The 21,884-nt window shown below is 35.7% G+C and overlaps 1 protein-coding gene across 3 annotated transcripts; it reads left to right on the forward strand.

Annotated features, from left to right (window-relative positions):
• Positions 1 to 6,629: 6,629 nt before the first annotated feature.
• Positions 6,630 to 21,876, forward strand: LOC135080287 (protein obstructor-E). 3 transcript variants are annotated; one of them, XM_063974980.1, is made up of 5 exons: positions 6,630 to 6,748; positions 16,047 to 16,256; positions 17,237 to 17,425; positions 18,437 to 18,647; positions 21,247 to 21,876. In XM_063974980.1, exons 1-5 carry the CDS (start codon positions 6,703 to 6,705, stop codon positions 21,299 to 21,301), a joined length of 711 nt encoding a protein of 236 aa, XP_063831050.1. In that variant the 5' UTR covers positions 6,630 to 6,702; the 3' UTR covers positions 21,302 to 21,876. The 3 variants fall into 3 exon arrangements, with proteins under 3 accessions (XP_063831050.1, XP_063831049.1, XP_063831047.1); XM_063974979.1 differs by lacking the exon at positions 21,247 to 21,876 and adding an exon at positions 19,948 to 20,669 and having other exon boundaries at positions 18,440 to 18,647; XM_063974977.1 differs by lacking the exon at positions 21,247 to 21,876 and adding an exon at positions 19,948 to 20,669 and having other exon boundaries at positions 6,631 to 6,748.
• The last annotated feature ends 8 nt before the right edge of the window (positions 21,877 to 21,884 follow it).

Here is a 21,884-nt window from a genome sequence, read left to right on the forward strand (position 1 = left end):
AGTTTATTTTATTTATTTTATTTATTACGGTATACCAACAACATTACATACAAAGTAATTACATGAAAATCTTACATATAGAATTTATAATCTTACTTATATTATTTACTTAAGAAATATCAAGCTTAAATGCTTATAGATCATCCATGATTTATATAATAGGTAGTGAAGTTAAGTCGTGATTTATAATAGTGAAGTCAAATCGTAAAAAAATGGTTTGACATTTGCACCGCAAAAACAAGGATGTCATTCAGTCCTTTCGTAACCTTAGAAATGCCAAAACGACGAGTCTAAAATATGCTCATAAATAACACGACTAGAGAACCTAGCCTTGAAGAAGTTATACTGAAATAGCAGTAGAACTACATGCATTAGTTACAATGATTTCATAAATAACACAAAAATATAACTATTGTTTTACTAACTTCAGGTAGATAATCTAAGGATTACATATGCCTCTACCATGAGTTTACCTACCGAGCATCTCGCTATCGAGGGCGTAAAAAAATGTATGGCAAATTGTACAGCGCCTCTAGCGGTTAGTAGCTGAACCACAGCAAAACTAAAAACACTACCATGAGTTCATCTCAAATCGTTAGGTAAAAAACCTATCTAAATGAATACGATAGCGACTAAAGTTTTTTATTAAGTTTCATACAAATAACTTACCATGAGTTGCAATTTTCAAAGATGTCATCGAAAAATACCTTAGCTGTCACAGTAACGTAACTCACTGGCTTATTGACGTGTGAAAAGCAAAATAAAATTGTGGTTTTAGGTCATTTTAGGTGTTTTCTTTATTAAATTATGTCGGAAAGAAGTTTATTACGATGGAACATGTTATCAGCATGTGGGCAGACCTCCCACTAGGTGGACCGACGATCTGGTGAAGGTCGCGGGAAGAACCTGGATGCGGGCACATTGTGGAGATCCTTGGGGGAGGGAGAGGATGCTGCGTTTCCCAGAGATATGCGAGGGAATTGTGTCGTGCGAAGATGTCTAGCTGTGCTGTGAAAATGTGTGCGGGTTTCCACCAAAGCTGTGCGAGGAAAATGTATCGTATGAGGATGTGTAGCAGAGATTTGAAAATGCTCATTAGTGTTGTACAGCCTGAGCCTTTTCTACCAGAGATGTGCTGACCGAGGCGAGGTAAATGAAGCGATTCTATTGGTTCTTTACAAACACATCCTTCGCTACGCATCCTCGCACATCTCTGGTGGAAACGCAGCCTTACTAGATCATGATAGAAAGCTAATCCGACAATGAATATGTATTTTCATAAGTTGAAATTAACTTTTGTTTTTAATCAGTCTGTGTATTATGTACCTATTAGGTTTTGTGAAATAAATAGTCAATAAAAATTAATCATTTTATTTTCAACTAGCTTTTGCCCGCGGCTTCGTCCGCGTGAAATTTAGTTTGTCACAGATCGTCATAATTATAGCCTAGTTATACTGGGTTATAAACAATAATACTGTAAAGTTTCATCAAAATCCGTTCAGTAGTTTTTGCGTGAAAGAGTAACAAACATCCCGACATCCAAACTTTCGCATTTTTAATATTAAGTAGGATATCAGTAGGATATGTATTTACTTAATTATTATTACTGACGAGATTGCTACCATGTATGTTTAGTGACCATGAAAGATTAAAACAATATAATGTATTTAATTAATTATAATATCTTAAGTTTTACAATAATAAGGTAGGTATATCCATCCAGTTACCCTAGGTCTTTATTATGGATTTAATTTACAAGTAGTTATTTACAAGCACTCTGCCAGGCCTGGCTCACTCCGCGCGGTACATCCGATAATTACCTACAGCGAAGCGCCCCGCCGGCGGGTATTATATCAGTCGAGTGTCACGCGCGCGCCCGTCAGGACGCTGGCGTGCGTTGTAGTACCTAATTCTATGATCGAAGTATGTATTATTTAAAAATGGACATAAAGAGAAAGAAATATTGTGCGGCGTTCGGGTGTTTAAATTCGAAAAGAAATCTACCGGATTTATCTTTTTTTTCGCTTCCCAAAGATGCTGAAAGGTATGTTGGCCATGTAGGTAATCAATAATTCTTAGGATAGTATAGGAACCTAACCTACCATGACTACTGCTCAGAATGCGTTCGTTCGTTTCAGCCAAATGACGTCCACTGCTGGACAAAGGCCTCTCCCAAGGTTTTCCATAATGAATGCGTACTTACATACATACGTGTCATGAGGTACGTACCTCATGACATATAAGTAGATTAATTATTTTTTTCACTAGACAGCAACCCTAACAGCGTAAGAAGAGTTCAGAGGCACGCGATAGAAAGAGACAAAACTTGTAGGTGAATAAAATTGTAGGTACGTAGTGCTGTGCGAGCTGAATTCCACTGTATCGCGTCGCAGCAAGACTCGCATTTATTTAAATCGTCTTGCGGAGTAATCCTTCTGTACCTGTACTATTACTTATTCTGTGACTCTGCTCTAAATCCTTTGGCTTCAGGGAAGAACCTGGACCGCCACCAGTCCAGTGTTCCCTTGGCAGCTCTGTGTATGCGAGTTGCCTTCTTCTTGATGTTTAAAGTCACTCCACACCTTAACAAATAAACATTACAAATAATAATGACGAAATAAGATAAAAGCAATCAAAATGAATAAAGTAGTAGGTATTTATACACACTTTTCTCAATTTCTCAGTAGTTTTCGTGTCGCCGGTGGCATCAGTATTTCACGTTCGCGTGTCCGTTAGTTCTACCCACCGTTGACTATTGTTGGCTCTTTCTTGGGGCCCTTCAGTGGGCTTACTCAGATCGCCATATCTATAGAAAAACAACTTTATTGTATCTAGAAAATATAAATCTAGCACTCATATTACTGAATTTTAGCTAGGCACGTGGAAGTTATGCTGGAAAGGTTGTATTTCTCCAAAAAAAACCAGCTCAAAATTATTCGTTTAATTTCGAAATTCCTCCACTACATAGTATGTTTATTTTTACTTAACTTACCTTTCCATAAATTCTACGATCGGTTTAAACGGATAGGCGCAGGTTCTCATTTTCCTATCGTGGTTAAAATCCAATTTTTTGTGGAAAATTATTCATCAATAATCCTTCAACAAAACATGTTTTGTTATCTGTTGTCCTGACAACAGCTGCGTCAAAGTCGCAATGACAAGAAATAAACAATACAAATTTAAAATCATCATGTTAATTCAGCTTTAAGCACTGTTCTAGGACACTTAAATTTTGCAGTGTTATTTTTGACATTTTTGTTATTTCCTACTCTATCTTTTCTATAAAGTTAGAAAGGAGCGGCATTCGTTCTTTCATTCATCCATTCATAGAGTGTGAAGTTGGATACGTTAACATGTTCACCAACATAACATCACAAAACCATCGAATTATCGCTGGCGAGTAAAGTATACGGTAATTGAACTCATGGTATGATTTTAATGCAAACTTCATCGATCCACGTTTTAACTCTATCGACTGTAGTATACGAATACAAGTTTTCGATGGCAACTCATGGTAGAGGCACTGATTGTATGTGCCAAATACTATTGTGTAGAATCGCACATCGTTGAATTAGATGTAGAAGTTGATGTATGTAGTTATGCTATTCCAAAGTGGGTAGTATTTTTTCAAGCAATTATTTTCTAATTTAACATTATCACTGACCGTAAGATATTATGTAGGTTCTGTGTGGTATGACCTCTTCTTACCAACGCCTTTTAGTAGTTTGCTAAAAATTACGTTACGTATGATGTTGTAACTGATTTTTTGAACAAATAAAACTCATTATTTTGGTTTTTAAAGCCTCTACAGTCAACCATAAATTGAAGGGAACATTTTTTGGACGAGAAGAAAAACCGGCCTCACCTTTGTTGTGGTGAAACAATCGCTCATTTATGACAGTCTCGGTTATCTACCACTCGATTATCTTCGCCGATGGAGCCTTCGAAGCCGTGGACAATGTATGATGTACCTACTTCCTAATCAGAAAACGTAGAGTGTTTTTAATTACTTGCAAATTGATTACAAAATGATAATAGCTACGAATAAAGTACTAAAGATGAAAAAAGTATCTAATTCGATTGAACAACCTACCCATTGTTCTCAAGGGAGTAAAATTGAGTTGTAACATTCTACGAGTATACTCGACGTATCATTTATCGAAGACGATGAATTAAATAAGTATAAAATATAGGAGTTAACGCAACATAAGTTTAGCTTCAATTTATTTAAACTACTTTATCACATAAACTATTCTTGATTTAAAAAGTTTTGTTTGCTTACACGAATGTACTTCTGTTTTAAACACACAAATCAATTAATATCAATTTATTTATTTATCGGTTCATAAAGTACATTTTAAATACTTGTAAAGTAAACTCGGTTCCTGGTTCAAAGATGTATCACAGCAAGGTGCAAGGCATGAGCGATGAGTCACGATCTCAGAACAGATTCACTTTCCCTGTCTGTTGGCTGATCAACAACAATTTAGGGTCAACGTCCACTGGCGCAGCTGATGAGCTGGAAAACAAATGAACACTCACTCTAGATTGATCGATCATAAGATTAGATTTGGTCATAAATATCAAGGAAAGTGTGACAATACAAACAATGAAGAATTTATGAATTACTTTCTGTATATTATAGTTCAACTTTGCGACTATTTATTAACGATACGCTCTATCGTTCGTTTCAGCCGAAAATTCGTCCACTGCTAGACAAAGGCCTCCCCCAAGTATTTCCACAAAGACCGGTCCTGCGCCGCTCGCATCCAGGCACCTCCCGCGACCTTCACCAGATCGTCGGTCCACCTAGTGGGAGGCCTGCCCACGCTACGTCTTCCGGCTCGTGATACGCTCTATAAATACTCTATAATCTTGTATTTGTAATACTTGTACCTATGTCACATTTCCGTAGAGAAAATAGTAAATCTTGAAACGTGTAACAATTCTGTAATACTTTTAATGACTCCTTACTGATAGAAAATCATAAAGTACCTACATGTATTTTTTATCCCCAATATTGAGAAATTTAAATAAATACAACTTACTTGATTACTCTTGGTATTGAATTAGTAGAGTCTCTGCAAGCCTCGTATTCTACAAAAATACGATTTCATTCGCAGTAAACTTTAAACATAGCTCTTACAATCTTATAATTGTTCTACAACATGAAACGCAGACAATAATTTCATTCACACGGTGAAGTGCACCGATCTCAATGGACAGCGAGGCTTACTCGTATATTAATCGTAACTAAGATCTATTTATAACATCTTCGAAATTGTCAAGAACTCGGTCAGGGTACACTACAGGAACCAGTTTTTCAATTTTATAGATCGAGTAGCTCGTGTCGGAAAATGGTGTACGTGTCTTAGTAAAATGTTTACTGTTAATCTTAATTTGACTGTTTGTTATTGGTTTAATATACCAGGTGTTGATTTCAATCCTCATCATAACAAATTGGACATAATCAATAAGGAAATGATATAGACAGTGTAAAAATAAATATGTACAAGTCTATCACTTTCCTTGTTATCTATTGTACGCTTTTCCTTGAAATTATATTAACTGGATATTAAATATGCAAAGATACAGCAATTAACCATAGGAGTGATCCTATGGTTAATTTCTGTATCTTTGCAATATTCATCCAACGGTGGTGAAATTATATTTGATTCAGATTTGTATTAAATTTAAATGCAGCATGATTTGATTAAACAAAGTCAATAAATTGATCATGATTTCTATCTGTCTATGTATAAGTCACTGCATATTTTTGAATAATATTGACTAAATATGCTACGAAAATTCGAGAATAGACGTTTCTAGCGTTACTAAGCTAAATTTAGAACTGCTCGCATTGAGTTCGTTGATATCTAATGTATGAAAGAGTATTAATTTACTTCTGTGTTCTTCTTATAATCTACATTTTAATAACATAAACATAAAATGATGTTCAAATACATTTTACATAATCAAACCTATGTACATAAATATAATTAAAGTAATTGAGCAGAAAGTTATTCCTTGATTTAAGCTACCTGCCTGATGAAAACGAATCTAAAAAAACATAATTATTTAAAAAAAATATTGCACGCTCTGCTATCTATTATTATGGTTATAATAGTAGTTCAAATACAGAAAAATATGAAAAAGTAAAAAAAGGAGTTCGAGAGAGAGATTCGCAAAATTCTCTGAACTATTAAGTTTATCAATCAATAGCACGATGTTTTTTTCTTCAAGTAAGCAATAAATTAAGCATAGTTTATTAACTTAAATCGCTCACTTAAAAGGAAACGGACTTAATTTTTCTTACCTACTAAAAAATCTTTTGAACTCACAAATCTTTGGACTACAAGGTTCAAAGACTCGGGAACTTTGGCTGTGTTTCACCAACCTACTTTAACCGTAACTATAACAATAACTATAGAGTTTGACAGATTTTTGACGTTTGTTAAAGTTAAATCCAAGTCCCAATAAGTATTATAAGGAACACAATATCAATTGATACTAATAAAGAATCGTAGCGTAGTTTTCGGGCGCGTCGTGGTTCCCGGGAGCGCACCCTCCGCTGCGCAGGCGCCGCTTTCCACGCGCGGCTCACGCCCACCCAATATAAAAGCCTCCGTCGCCCGGTCACCCGCCCGCAGTCAGTGCTCACACATAACAGTGTCCACACGTACAAGGACTTACAGTTCAAACATGAATTCACGGTGTTTACTTGTGATAGCCGCCGCCCTCGGCGTAGGTACGTACAAACAAACATATTTAACGCGCTCGCTATTCAGTGAAAAACGTGGTACAGTGTTTCCACAACAACTTAAGTGTTGAATAGAAATTGCAGATAACGTGGTGTAATAGATTTTTGTGCGCTCGCTTATGTGCGAGGTGGCGAAATTCTAGAGCGGTCGAGAAATTTACGAGCGATGGATAAAAAATAAGTGCAACAACTTCTCGGAAAGTTGTGGAAAGCTCTGTAGCTGAGGCTTGTGGGGAATATGTGTTGCTAGTCTAGTTGGTGCTTGTGAAAGCTTGAGTTTTATGAAAGGCCTGTGAAATTTTAATTTATATTTTTAAGTAAAATTTCATATTAAATTAAATTTTAATTATAAATTATTCATATTTTTACAAGTATAAGATTTTAAGTAACTTTTAAGCCAATAAATGTCACAAACGATTAAGCATATCGTAAGTTCAAATGCAGCTGATTTATAATCGAAAGCTGCATTTGCCCGAGAACCCGTATTATCTGGGGACACTTTCACTCGAGCTTTATCACTGATTTTGCACGTCATTTTGCAATTTAATCCACCTCCAGCGGAATTACTTCCGATAAGACATTATGGGAGCTTTATATTTATGAAGGAAGAGATATTGTTCACACAAAATTGATAGCTGCACTCAATATTGCACATAGGTACATTTTATTATTTTTGTAAATTTCTATTTAGTCTATTATAATCATTAAATGATCTAATCTACTAATTATTAATTAATAACTTGTGTTGAAATGTGTTTTACTCATACTTTAAATGTGTCATTAACGCATATTTTCGTTGCATCAAACTTTGGACAATAGCATTTTTGTCATTAATGCTCATTAAGACACTTCTAAATAGCTAATTTTGGGCACAATTTCAAAATCAAAGTCATTAATTAGCATGTTTCTATCGTAACCAGCCTAGTCGGGCCCGAGTGAGTGGGTTCATATTCTAGGTTAAACTCATAATATTCCTTTCGCAACTATCGAATGGTTTAAACTGTCTCAGTGTTGAAACAATACAAGTTTAGTTGGGAAATAAATCATTATAATGAGTCAAATTTTTAAAATATTTCATTTGGTTAATAGCACATTTTAACGCAAGTTTAGGTACGTAACATAATATTTAATTACATATTTTCATAAGCTTTTCCTGTTTTGTACGATTTGCAATATGAAGCAGTTTTCAGGAAACTGAAATTTTTACTGCATTAAGAAGACCCAAATAACCAAATCGTTCAATGACCCGTGGCTAAATGTGTTCATCGTAATAATAATTGCGGTAACATAACGAGCGACTGAAAAATGTTAATGGTACATGCTATTTTCGACCTTTCTGCTTAGAAATGAGAGAAGTACAATCAAGCATACCCTGCAGGACGCTCTGTCTTTTTTCGTTAGAGCTACTCGCATAAGCCATTGTTTAGAATTTCTAACACGTACCTGATTCTCACGAAGCGCCTGTGTAGCTTGCGCAAGGGCAAATATTCAATAATGCCACTTTTCTCACATCGTACTTTGATCTATTGTAGTCTGCTAGTAAGACATTGAGTTTATTTACAATAGTGTACACAGATCTTGAACTTTCTTTTAAAGATTTATCAATGTAGTGTAAGTGAACACCCAGCTTTAGATTGTACTTAATATTCATTATGTTATTAGAGTGAGCGTGAAGGTATTCAATTATCGAGCCCCGTGATGCGTGCGCGCGTTTCACGAGAAGAAAACACGGTGAAAATCGCAGCTTCAGCGCGTGCGCTCTGATCTATGCGATTATGTGTCGATTTTTGTGTCGTAAAAAGTAGAAACTTAATAATAACGTGCCATTTGTATTTGTTGCTATTACGCTTTATGACGTGTAGCAGAAATGATTTGTAGTAATGTCTTAAGTACTAATTATGTAACTACCCATAATGGTAGTACAAGGCATAGTTGTAATTAGCGCGTTTGTATACATAATAATTCATGAGCACGCAATTTAACGTGTGCACAAAATGAGTACTATTACTTTTGAGTTAATTATGCCCAAGATGCGTTTGGTATAATTAGATGATATAATTTTCAAAATTAAATGCAGCAATGTAAAAGATTGCTAAAAATAACTTTAAGATGATATGAATAAAAAATGAAAATTACAAAGGCACTTTACCCTTTAATTGGGGTTTTAACTTCATTTGCCAACAATATTTACGAATTCCAGATTACTACGACTTTTCAATGAATATTTGGACTGATGAAATATAGTTTTCAACTTACAACCACTCAATTATGTTTACATGAAATGACATTAAAATTATTTGCATCATGATTCACCAAACTTGGCACTTTGTAATACTTAATCTTACGGTCTCTTGTCAGTTACGCCTCTCCTATTTATCAATATGGACTAATAAGGTGAAAACCTCATTCACTTCCACTTTCGTAGAGGCTATTTTAAGGTCATATTAATTATGTAAGAGGTCAGCCATAACGGAAACGCATTCGCAATTAACGATCTCGCGTACGTACAATGCAACGGAAATGTCTTTGGTACAACATCACGATAGATAAGTCGTTATACCATCCAAACAATACATCATAAATACGAGCGTCTAGGTTTTGAAGACAACCTAATTCTTATGTAATTTTTAATGAGAATGGTCTGACCGTTCGAGATACTTTTTCGTAATTATTTTTATGTATTTATTTCGTTTCGTATAAGACGCATTTTACACTCATTGTTTTTAAGGAAGTTATGCAATTACTTATCTCAATTATTTAAATTATTTACTTAGAATTTTTGATCTGATGAACTTGAAATCGCAAGAAGATGTAAGATAAATTCAGGTTTAAAAGGATCTCATGAACTTGACTCATGTTATTATTTTAGTAGACTTTTTGTGTTCCTCACCAAGTGGTTTACCCTTGAATAACATTTTCCTCTCACCTGAGGTTAAATATAACGATGAGGTCATGCAGAATCAGGATGGAATGGGCACTTTCCTGTTCAATAAAAGTACTTATCATATTATAATCAAATATTTTTGGAAAAGTTATACTAATAAACAATTAGGTTCGATGCTGATGCCAAATATTATACGAAGGAAATATTTGGCAAACCATATTTTAAAGTACTTTCAATGAGTGCCATACAAATTCTAAAAAATTAGTACTTTGCATCTTATTATCTTGACTTTTAATTCATGAATGAATGAACTGTAAGTTACAGATTCTAGATTAACCCAAGGCCAGAATCGTAAGCGATCTTCTGTGATTTGGTTCACGGATTTACATGCAAAGTTGGTTAGTATTCTGCCATTTGCACTTAGTTCTATTGGCCTCGTTACTTGTGCACTGTGCCCTTAAGGTTACAGACGGGTCGATTGTAAGTTGTAAGACTTGTAAGTTAGTCCCAGTAGATGCGGTCTCGCGGAGATTGTCTGACCTTCGGCGTGATACTCGCATGTAGGGACATTGTTTTGTTTTTAAACGTCGTTTACCGGCGCCGAGGCTGTCACTGAATACTTCTTGTAGGCTTGAATGAGGAAGTCAGTGGTCTTGAATATGACATAAAAGACATGCGAAAGAAATAATGTAAAGATTTCGATGCAAAATTTTCCTCTTAACTGTCGTAAATGAATCAGTATTTATTTAGAAACCATCAAAAGCTTTTATGATTTTAATGATTTGGGAATCATTTAAAATGTATTTGTGATAAGCTTCTAAATCAACTTCAAAAGCAATTTCAAAGTGAGTTAATTGCACTTTGAAACTTTACTGTGTCCTTTTAAACTCTATGCATGCATGTATCAAGTATTGTCATAAGTAGACATTAAAACTCCCACAAACCCATATGGTGCCAAATTGACAGTTGTGTAAGTGTTACGCGCTTGCGCACCTGTCGACGTGAATTCTTATGGCTGTTTAGCTTGTTATGTCATGTCTGTCGCGTACTACACGCACCAGTGTACACTTTAGGACAACTGTCACGTTCGTGTCTATTTTCATGGAAATGACGAGTTGAAGCGTAGTAAAGTAGAGTTCCTAAATGTCTAAATCTTGTTATTTTAAAATTGACTGCACAAAAATGCCGTAAACTCAAACACGTAGCACGAAAATAAACAAGACATAATAATTTCAGAGCGCGCCGCGAAAATGTGTAATGATTATGTACAATGCTATTTGAAGTCATTGACCTATGATCTAACAAAGAGAACTAAATTATATTTTTTTAACAAACTGTCAGCTGTCAGTTATAAAAAGTATTCTAGTTTCAAAATGCCCACATTAGGCCGTTATGAATGCGTTCAAAAACGATCCCGAACTTTCACCGAGCGTGTTCAACAATAGTTATCTAATAGTATTTTAAATGTTACGTCAGTGCTTCTCGTGTCGTGGATCACAATTAAAGAAATTACCTACACGTACATTGCGTGTTGTTTTTTGTTTAGCTTTCTTTGAAATAATGTTGGACGAGTGATCCGAAGGCGATCGTAAACAACAAATCGATCTAACTCACATTTTCATATATTTTCTTTAGTTGCATGCTGATTTTCAATTAGTGTATGAAATGGTTAAATGAATACTGCACGCCAAATCTAGTTTACTATTATTACAAGCACGCTAATTGAAATAACTAATGATGATCACCATTTAAATTATTTTAGTCTTCTTTTGTTTTACAGTGTCAAATTAGGTAAGATGATGTTAGTTAATCTAAATTTAACACATCGCGGTTACTTAAATGGTTTCGTTGTTTAATGTCGCGGTTACGTTACTTAAATTCTAGTTTAAGTGTAATTGAGTTTTATGATATTTATGTTATTAGATCAAAACATTTGGATTAATTGTGTCATGTTTACATATTTGGCCAGTTCTTAAGTTAATCAACATTAGATGTTATAAAAAAAATAAGAAATTATCGAAACTTAGATGCAATGTTTTGTGAATTCGCCATGAAGGTATTATTCAGTTAGGAGATGTTATCTACCCTAATATTACACTCATATGGTTCGTAGGTATTCATGAATCACACCTTCCCAATCATGCTAATGAGTCTATTGTAGTAATATGCTAAGTGAATCTGAGTGATAAAGGTTAGCGAGTTGCACAATACCAAGCGCATCGAGAGCGAAAGTTCGCCCACGGCCCACATTGCTGGGTCAGCCTCAACTCACACGGGTTACTTAACGATTACCTTTTTGCCTACTTAATACTTATGCAATCGATGCTTCCGATATGATAGGCTTTTATGAATATTTGACACACTTATGCAGGTTTCGGGCTGATTGCGGTTAATGGCATATCTGTAAGGGTGTTACGTCTTTGTTTGTTTGTTTGTGCGTAATCTTGGGGCGCTATTTGTGAAACAGTCCATTTTAAAATTGATTAAGTCATACTCACTAATAAAATAAACGTAAAACTCTGAGGTTGACAACCCATATTTGTTACTCTTTCACACAATGTCTGAATGGATTTTGATGAACCTTACGGTGATGTCCAAATATTTTTGACAGCCGTTATTTTAAACTAACCCTACAAAAGCCACAAATGGAGCATTTTTCATGATAATTCAAAAACTTCATGTCACTGTTTTTCCAACAATACGTTTCCCTAACCCACTAACCTCATGCATTCATACGGTTATATCTGCCTTACATCACGCGTTATGACAGCCGGTGAGAATCTATAATTATGTCATGTGCAGGCGCATACGAGTACGACCTACGCCTTGCGCAAGCGATCGGGTGACAACGGGCCGATGGGCTTGAGTGATCGATGTAGGGTGTAGGCAGAGTATTATGCTCTAGTTTGTTTTCTTTTAATCGAGGGTACTCTGTGAGGGGGCGTATATTTATTCTATATCGTTTAGAATCCTTCTTTCTGTCATCGTTCTCTTTACGACGTCCTAGCTTAGAATTCTTCTGATATTTACCACGTCATGTAGAGCACATAGTCGCTCCAATTGTCTATGTTTGGCAACGTGAAGATTAGCCGATGAGCGCACAATTACTCGGTGGTTAATGCCTAACAGGCCAGAATAATCGCTGTAATATTTTCCGAGTAATGATTACTTTAATAAGTCCGATTCTTGCTTGTTAATCGAGTTACCGTTGCGGATAGCATGTAAATGTTTTAGTAATCGAGTTCGATAATCGTCTATTATTCGGGCCGTTAAATTAATTTTAAATAAAAAAAAATATGAGCGAGTTCGCTGTTACAACCGGTAATAATGAAAGTTCATTTTTATTTAATTGTAATCACATTTCTAAAAATGCACGTGTAACTAATCGTTTTAAATGTTCAAATTGGAAATTGTCTTATAACAATTCATTTTATTGTTCACTTCACTGACAATCTCCGAACAAACGACAATTTTATAGAAAAGTCAAATGTCAGTGATCGTTCACAAGAACTAGGCTGCCTCTGAGGCACGTCAGGCATTCGGTCGACCAGTTTGCCTTGCTATTTGATTATAATAGGAAAGGTTGTCTAGACCGCAAGTAAAGCGAGCGACTCAGGATTCGACATTCCGCAAATGTGTGAAAATTTATAATGTATGCAAAACAGCGCTATTAAGTCAACAAGTTTTATTTAAATGAGTAATATGTCAGTTCTGCAATTTAAGTTATTGCATATTATCGGGTTATGCAGTTAATTTGTTATGGATGTTTTCAAAAGTGCTATAAATCTCCTGGTAAAATAAGCTGAGACAGCTTAGCAGGACATTTTCAGGATAAATTCATAATTAATAAGTATGTAATTAGCAAGCTTTTACTATAATTTTTAGCTGTGTGTATCAAAGAACATTTTGTAACCATAACCAATAGAGCAGAGCAGCCTAAAATCGATGTTCATAGCGATTGCATAAGTAATTAGCGATGTTTTCATCACCATGTGTTTAGTTTTGTAACCAATGAGTGCGATTGGATAACCAAGCCATAGGGAAGAAGTCCATGGAAGCATTTAATTGCAGTTATGAATAACGCTCGTTATAATTCCTCTATATTCAGTACTAGAGATGTGCGTATGCTACGTTATTTGTTTGATGAAAGTTTTGTTAAAAGATCGTATCTACAGGGTGTTAGGTAATTGGGTATAAGAGCCGACACTAGCCCATGTTAACATAGTCATATAAATGGAATGGTGAAGTCAGAAAATTTATAACTTCATTTTAATTTTCATACAAATCGGATTTAATAATATTTATTTTGTATAAAAATTAAAAAAAATAAAATGATGATATCAAATTTCTGACTTCACCATACCATTTATATGACCATGTTAACATGGGCTAGTGTCGGCTCATATACACATTTACCTAACACCCTGTATATTTAAAAAATCTATAAATAAATAGCTATAGTAAGACAAAAATAGATCTAGATTCAGTATTTATAAGTAACGTACTGCTTTGAACAATATAGAAAAGGTTTATGTGCCCATAAACTTTAATAAAGTTGTTCACACTGACGCAATAATCATAAAAGATTCCTTTTAAATGAAACTGTGAACATCACTAGTGGCTGTACATTCTGGAAGTGAGAGTGGCTCTTGCGCCACAGATTAGTTTCTTTCCAGTTTCTGCGGCAAATGTCACCGGCTGTGCCACTGGCATATATGTAAACATGACATAAAGTGACATAATATGCGCGCACACGCAGCTTTTACAAGTAACACGTGTTTAAAGATGTTTTTAAAGTGACGAAAGTGAATCGAATATTTTTAAAATAAGTGGAATTTTCTATTTTTAAAGAGTTTCGAGTTGTTTTCGTTAACAGAACAAGGAATCGACATTTCACATTTTTTAACTGTTAAAAATATACTTAACAAACTTTTTATACGTAGGTAAAATCAACAATGCATCTTTCTGTAACGTCGAAAACGAGCTAAATTGTATTTATTTAAGGACACTGCAGGCGACTGTCTTTGATCCAGTTATGGAAATCTAGTTTATACAGTGATTATATCTTGACACACCTTGTTACTCGTAATCGTAGCAAACCATAAATAAATGTATACTTCCGTAAAGTCGACAAAATGCAGTTTACCCCAGATAATCGGGTAATTTGGAAATGTGTCTAATTGAACTTATCGCGAAATGAATTACATTTTATGCAAATAAAAGCACTTAGTTCTTACAACATCTGAGGTTAAATTGTTGATAAATAAAGTCAGCATACCAAATTACCTCGATGACAAGATTTATGTAAAAGTTATTTTACTCAGATAACTTTTTGTCTTACAGTACCTAGCTGATTTCTAGAGCGTACAATATTAGTGTTAAGTTTACAATTTGCCTTTTACTAATCGTTATTATGCTTACGTTGTTCTATTTCTTTTCCAAAGTGTTCAACATAATTGCATCGATAGTTTTTGACAGTCAATTCTGAATTCGGTAAAAAATCAATCATAACATTCCATCTTTCACCATTTTCCCGAACAACTCAAGCAAAACGCAATAAAGAAAGTGGTGAACACGTTCAGCGACAATTATACAAAACCACGAATGTGCCAACTGCGGTGACAGCTTGCCCAAGCGCATTCCGAAGAAAGAGCGGCCCTGCCCGCGACCGGTCTTGCAAAACCCCACCCGGGCTTAGCAAACTGAGTTTTGTAATTTTAATTAAAATTCAAGAGGACTCGTGCTCTGATGTGTTGTTTCCTTCTTTATTCAACGTTGACAAATGTCATTGTGCAGCCAAATTACGCCGTGAAGCGGAAAAAGTGAGATTGCGATGAAATGTTTAATACTCGAAGCGAATTATCTTAGTTTTGCATTATGCACAAGAGAAACTTAAAAAATAAAATAACAAATTGTTGGTAATATAATATAGGTAGTTGGGTAACATAAGGATAAAACGAACTCTACTATTTCTTTTGATATACGGATGAAATAATAATTCATTTTAAAAGCTCGTATTTGAAGCATTGGTGAATTGGTAATAGCAACCAATTTTGAAATGACTATAATTGATAGGAATTTGCAGTATTACACAGGCCTATTAAATGTTTCAATGGCAATTGCCGAAAACGCGTGTGAAGCAACGTTGAAATTGATGTTAGAAATAAAATCGATTTGCATTTCACGGTCTCAAGGCAATCTTTTGAGCTTCTGTTCAAGTTTTCACACGAATTAGGTGTATTATTTCACAATGAATCACGGTTATACGATCCACATAAGTGGTTATAAATTAGTCTAATACGCGAGCTCACAAAAATGTTTTATACCCACAAATCTTCGCACCACATTCAACTTTCCTTTGTTTTGATCCTTCCCAATTCTGACCAGTTATTTTTTCTCCAGCTGCGGCGCAGGAGTCGTTCAAATGCCCAGACGACTTCGGCTTCTACCCCCACCACATCTCTTGCGACAAATACTGGAAGTGTGACAACGGTGTCGCTGAACTGAAGACGTGCGGCAACGGTCTGGCTTTCGACAACAGCGACACCAAATACCTCACTGAAAACTGCGACTACCTCCACAATGTTGAGTGCGGAGACAGGACACAGCTTGGTGAGTTACCCCATATATCTTCGTGTTATCATGTCCTGAGTCCTATTGTTCCTCTGAAGTGTGGACTAAAACAGGAGATAACTTGAGGTTAAACTTTTGGAGGTCGGTAAGATCTATTAAGAAGTTAACTCACGATTCCTTTGTAAAAATAACATTGAAATCCCTGGATTTACCCTAAACACACTTAAAACATAAACCTATCGAAAGCTTATGCTTGAGCACTAATCTTAGATTCTCACAGGATCATGACTTCGTGATGCATGCTCTTAGATTCTACATTCTAAAATATCCAACATCCTTTATAAAAACGATCCGACCAATACAGGTCTTAAATGCTAAATATTCTTCCAAAGAGTCTAAAACATAAAAAACAATAATATGTAAAATTGTAGAATGTCTAGATCGTTAATGATGATAGCATTCTCGTTGGTAACAACGAAGAATATTTTGTGGTCAAGGTGACAATTTGCATAATATACTTCGCGAAGCAAGACCAGGATGTGTTAGAAGGTCACAAGACCAATACAACAGAATCTATTCACATTTGCGACGGAGAACGGATTTATAGCTGTGACATATGTAAAGCGATTACATATACATAAAGGTTCACCTTGAACTAGAACCGCTTTTTGGTTTTCCCATCGATGGTCATTAATATCTGCCATTTTTGCCATAAAAAGATTACGACCAACGAGTATTCTTGGAAGTTTAGACCTTTAGATTTATGACAGATCTTATTGGTTAGTTTTTTATGCAAACTAGTTTGAAGTTGAGCAAAAAATGCATTTCTCATGAAGTCGGTATTGTTTTCGACAAAAAATCTAATGAATAACATCCGTTGCAATTTTAAGTTTCTACTAGATTGTCGGTCGAGTTAGGTGTTTATGCAATGATTTCATTTTTCGACATCGTGCTCATATTTTCCTTTACTTTAAATTCTCGAAACTTTTACCAACACTAACCAAATCTCTTAATTCCAGAGCCCCCAATTTCCACCCCTCACTGCCAGCGGCTATACGGTATCTTCGCCGACGAAGCCAAATGCGACGTCTTCTGGAACTGCTGGAACGGAGAGGCTTCCCGCTACCAGTGCAGCCCCGGACTCGCCTACGACAGGGAGTCCCGCGTGTGCATGTGGGCTGACCAGGTCCCTGAGTGCAAGAACGAGGGTACGTAACGGAGTAATATTGTCAATGATTACGGCCATAATCTGCCTAAAGTTTTTTTTAAGATAAAGCGATCACTTTTTAAATAAGTTCGAAATTTAAGAGTTTATCCTTATTGCTGTTCGAATTTTAAGAGTTCATCCAGGCCTGTTCATCTCCGCGAGTTTACATCGAAAACAAAACACGCACGATTGCCCCCTACAAGAGTACTATTCGACAAGGCCTCACATACGAGCGAACATTGACTCACGCACGCGTATTCTTGTGTATGATGGAAAAAAATAAAGAAAATGGTGTACTAAATACTGTGCAGTATTTAACTGCCTAAATAATAATAAAAACACAGAATGTACTTTTTTAAGTTGCCTGAAGACACTGAGAGGTAAATAAGTAGTTAATATTATTCATGATAATTCATGCTAAATCATGTATTTCCTCCGCCATTTTCTGCAGATTGGCACCTCACGTCACATCATTTTACCGAAGTCAGCCCTATAGCTTCGGCGCAGTACCGATCACTGACGTTTGTCAACAAAACTTCTGACAAACTTGCTTGACTCTTGAGACAAGCTAAATTACACCATATTGTTAATGACATTGAGCATACATTTTTTTAAATACCTTCGCGAAGTAAAACTTCTGTACGTAGTACTTATTATTATTCTGTGGTTCATCCTTTAATGCTGTTCGAATTTGAAGTGTTCGTTAGAGAACTCATTTGTTTTTTATCAATTAAAAATATTTAAACTTTGAAGTTACTATTCAGATAAGAACTTAGTTTGTATCAAGGAAGTTAGTATGATAACTTGAGAAGAAAATGTGTTAATCTGTGTCTATTGGCATGTACTTTACTTTAAGTCGTCATCACCACAAACTGTCTTGAAGATCTACATTCCTGCACAAACAACTTTGAGCACACACTCCGCTCATTTCTCTCCGACTGCTCACCGCTGTTCTGGTCTGGTTTCTCCTTCCGACCTCTTCACTCACGTAACCTTTTTTGGTGTTTCCCAGAAGTAGCGAACGGTTTCTCTTGCCCTGCTCCCGGTGAAGTGTCCAATGCTGGCTCCTTCAGCCGTCACGCCCACCCTGAAGACTGCCGCAAGTACTACATCTGTATGGAGGGAGTAGCCCGCGAATACGGATGCCCCATCGGAACCGTCTTCAAGATCGGAGACTCCGACGGCACTGGTAACTGCGAAGACCCCGAAGATGTTCCCGGATGGTGAGTTCTCTTCCTTATTTATCACATTCTCTTCTTTAATTGGATGCTTTTGGGAACAATAAGTACCTTTGTATAAAGGTACTGTGGATATCCTTGAAAAGAATTCAAACCTCTTTCCGCAACTATACAAGTAATACTGACACAACAACTTAAACAGTTCTCTTCCAAACTCACTGGTTGGATATCACTTATTCCGTGGTGTTTGATCAGCTTATGTAGTACGTTAACACTTTCGCCGCGTCTACTGAAATGCCTTACCGTCGCGATATTCACTGCTGAATATATGCCTTTAGCACGCCACTCTGCGAGCTTTAAACCTCAATATTACACTTCAGCAATGCTACTGTACAAAATGGTATTTCAGTACGACGAAGCGTATATTAATCTACTCATAAATTGTAATAATAAGTCCCTGTAACCACTCCCACACAACGTTGTCCCTGTGACTAACACTACTTCTGCACTATACGAATAGAAACACCGCACGTAAGTGTCATAGGCGCGCAGTAGTGTAATTGTAGGTAGATAGATCTCGCCCACCTAGATAACAGGCGGCAAGTATGCGGTTCGGAGCCTTGCGCTTACGACATATTTGGGTCAGCACTGAAATTAACATGACTTAAGGTAATTCTACGCTTGCACAGTGATACGACCGTGGTCATTGCCGACCGGTGTAACGGATGCATAACATATGGTAATAGCCGTTTGTGTACGTAACAGTACTTTTTAGACGCTGATTTTTCATGCCTCGCTTTTCAGACGAACTGTTCACGTAAACAGTTAGTTTGAATCTGATTTCGGTTGTACACGTCAGCAACGCTGGCCGACTGATGTTATCAATGGCTGTCTTTGTGAATACAACAATGCAAAAGCCAGTTTTACACATACTTTAGATAAAACTAGTTCTAGATCCGAAACAATGAGGAGACTTTCAAAATCGTTGTCTCCGGTTCATGGTCTGTCTGCCTTGAACAATCACATTCGGTCCAACGAGATCCACCCGATCAAGTTTCGAACGAAGGTCGACAACAAAGTTTCAATTTTCTTAAAGTTTTTGCACGGCATATAGCGCTCCGAACCATTCGAGAAAAACAAACGTTAGATAACATTACCAGAAAAGCGAACGGATATTATCTGGTTTCAAGGCAGTTTACTAGTTACACAATTCTCTTAGTCAGTACTACAACTTAGTAAAAGTTGCTAGAAATTTTAATATGTCCGCGAGCTAGATAATGATAAGAACGTAGAGTTAAGAGCTTAGTATGATGAGGCAGGCAGTAAGGAACCCCTACATTTTCAGCGAGGACTACTACGGAGACCTGGATCTGAAGACGATCCGCAAGAGCGAGCTCCTGGCGGGATACAACCAGGACGGGCCCCGCGCCAACAAGCCCCAGCTCAAAGCCCGCCCCCAAAAGGAGAACTAAGCCCTTCCCCCACCTTAACCTTTAATACTCACATCGTTCTACAAAACAAAACTTTTTCGCACCGAAAGCAACAACACTAACGTAAATAACACTGGCATGTTTTAAAAATGTTCCTTTTGGTGCGCGAAGATTTTGTTCCAGGTTCAAATTTCAAATTCGAATTTGGTTAGGAGTATGTATTCGTTTCTAGTTGCCAAATACTTTTTCGTTGTAGCCTTTTTTAAAGCAGTTTCAAGAGGCAGGTTAGAAAATTAGTAGAAAATCGTACAGCGATAGAAATATTTATTTTTTAATATTGTATCATAGTTTTGATAGTTTCCTATGAATCAGAATTAGTTTTACCCCGACAGTTACAGTTGTGTATATTAGTTTTGTACCTTAAATAGGGAGTACATATTGAACAGGTTTGCATTTAAAGCTCGTAGCTCTGTGTAAAAGTAGAAAATCGTTGTTCCATTGATTCCCAACACCCATCACTTGTAAATATTTTTGTACTGAATTATTTCGCTGCGACTGAGTGTTGTTGTTTGATAGAAACTGTAATACTTAAGTTTTATTTTTAGTGATAAAATAAACAAAAATATAAAAATTTAAAGTTGTGTTTATTCTGTAAGTAGTGCTGCACTATTGCACAGTTGTCCTAACACCTTCTGTCACATCTTTTCCTTTTCGATTGCATTCACTTTCTAATAACAAATAATCTTCTTGGTTCTGTCTTCAAATAATTTTCTTCTAATAAACTGTAAGCGGTTCAGTAACAGTCGATGGACTGTGACGGCGAATCCGCTTTCCTTGGGTTAACCAGGTATGTTACCTTTTTATAACAATAATTGAATAATATACTAGTAAAACTAATAATATACTAGTGCTCGTAACTGGTTCTTCAATAATTTACAATTTAAAAATTGTTAACTACGATTATGCAAGCAGAAAAAATTTAATGCAATTAATTCTAATTTATTTGGATTAAATGCACTAATAATAATTTAATTTAATTTATTAACAATACGTAACTAGAATTTAACTTATTAAAGTAAATTATAGGTTTTTTTGTTAAAATTAAATCATCGGATGACTTGAACTACCTAATCTTTTTTTAATGATTTAAAAAAAATGCTTTGCCCGAATCTTTTTAGTTAATAGATGCTAAAATTAGTGTAAAAATTTTACAGCGAGGATTACTACGGCGATGTAGACCTGAAGGCTCTGAAGAAGTTGGGATATTGAATGACAAGGAGCGGCTCCAAAGGCAGACTGAATATCAACCCTTTTGACTTGATTTAAAGTCCAATCTAAAGCAGCAATGTTATTATTTATTTTACTACTACTTTTGTTTAATACAACCCGCCTAAAGACAGATAGATAAAGTTTGAAATAAAATAGGTTAACGTTAGATGATTAAAAATGTTACTAGCTGGAAAGAAATAATAATTGTCGAGAAAGAATTAATTTATTTTTAAAAGTTCATAAAAGGAATGATCTGTCTGAAGAGGCGCTCGTTTGATAGCGATCAGTCTTCGAATCGCTCGAAATATATTCTAAAGTCAATTTTAAATGTTGTTTAACAAGTATTGTCAAAATTGCCATTTTTCTTAAACTAAAATGTTCATTTTACTTTACTTGAGTCTACTTTGAATATTTTTGGATAAATTGCTGTTGCCAAAAACTTCAGAGGTTACTTTGACGTGGCACCAACGTTTGTGGTTGGTGCAACGTCGAAATGTATGTTGTTTAGTCATAATTAGGTAAGCTAGTGGTAAGGCTTTTATGTGGATTTATGTAAATAAAGTTCTTATAATTTACGCGTTCA

This window comes from Ostrinia nubilalis, chromosome 2, assembly GCF_963855985.1.
Source record: "Ostrinia nubilalis chromosome 2, ilOstNubi1.1, whole genome shotgun sequence".
Classification (NCBI taxonomy): Eukaryota; Metazoa; Arthropoda; class Insecta; order Lepidoptera; family Crambidae; genus Ostrinia; species Ostrinia nubilalis.

Excerpts from the sequence above, each read along its gene's own strand:
- LOC135080287 (XM_063974977.1), top strand. The coding sequence starts at position 6,703 with ATGAATTCACGGTGTTTACTTGTGATAGCCGCCGCCCTCGGCGTAG. Across the intron at positions 6,749-16,046 it reads AGCCGCCGCCCTCGGCGTAG|CTGCGGCGCAGGAGTCGTTC; the intron begins GTACGTACAAAC and ends TTTTTTCTCCAG. Across the intron at positions 18,648-19,947 it reads CCCGAAGATGTTCCCGGATG|CGAGGACTACTACGGAGACC; the intron begins GTGAGTTCTCTT and ends CTACATTTTCAG.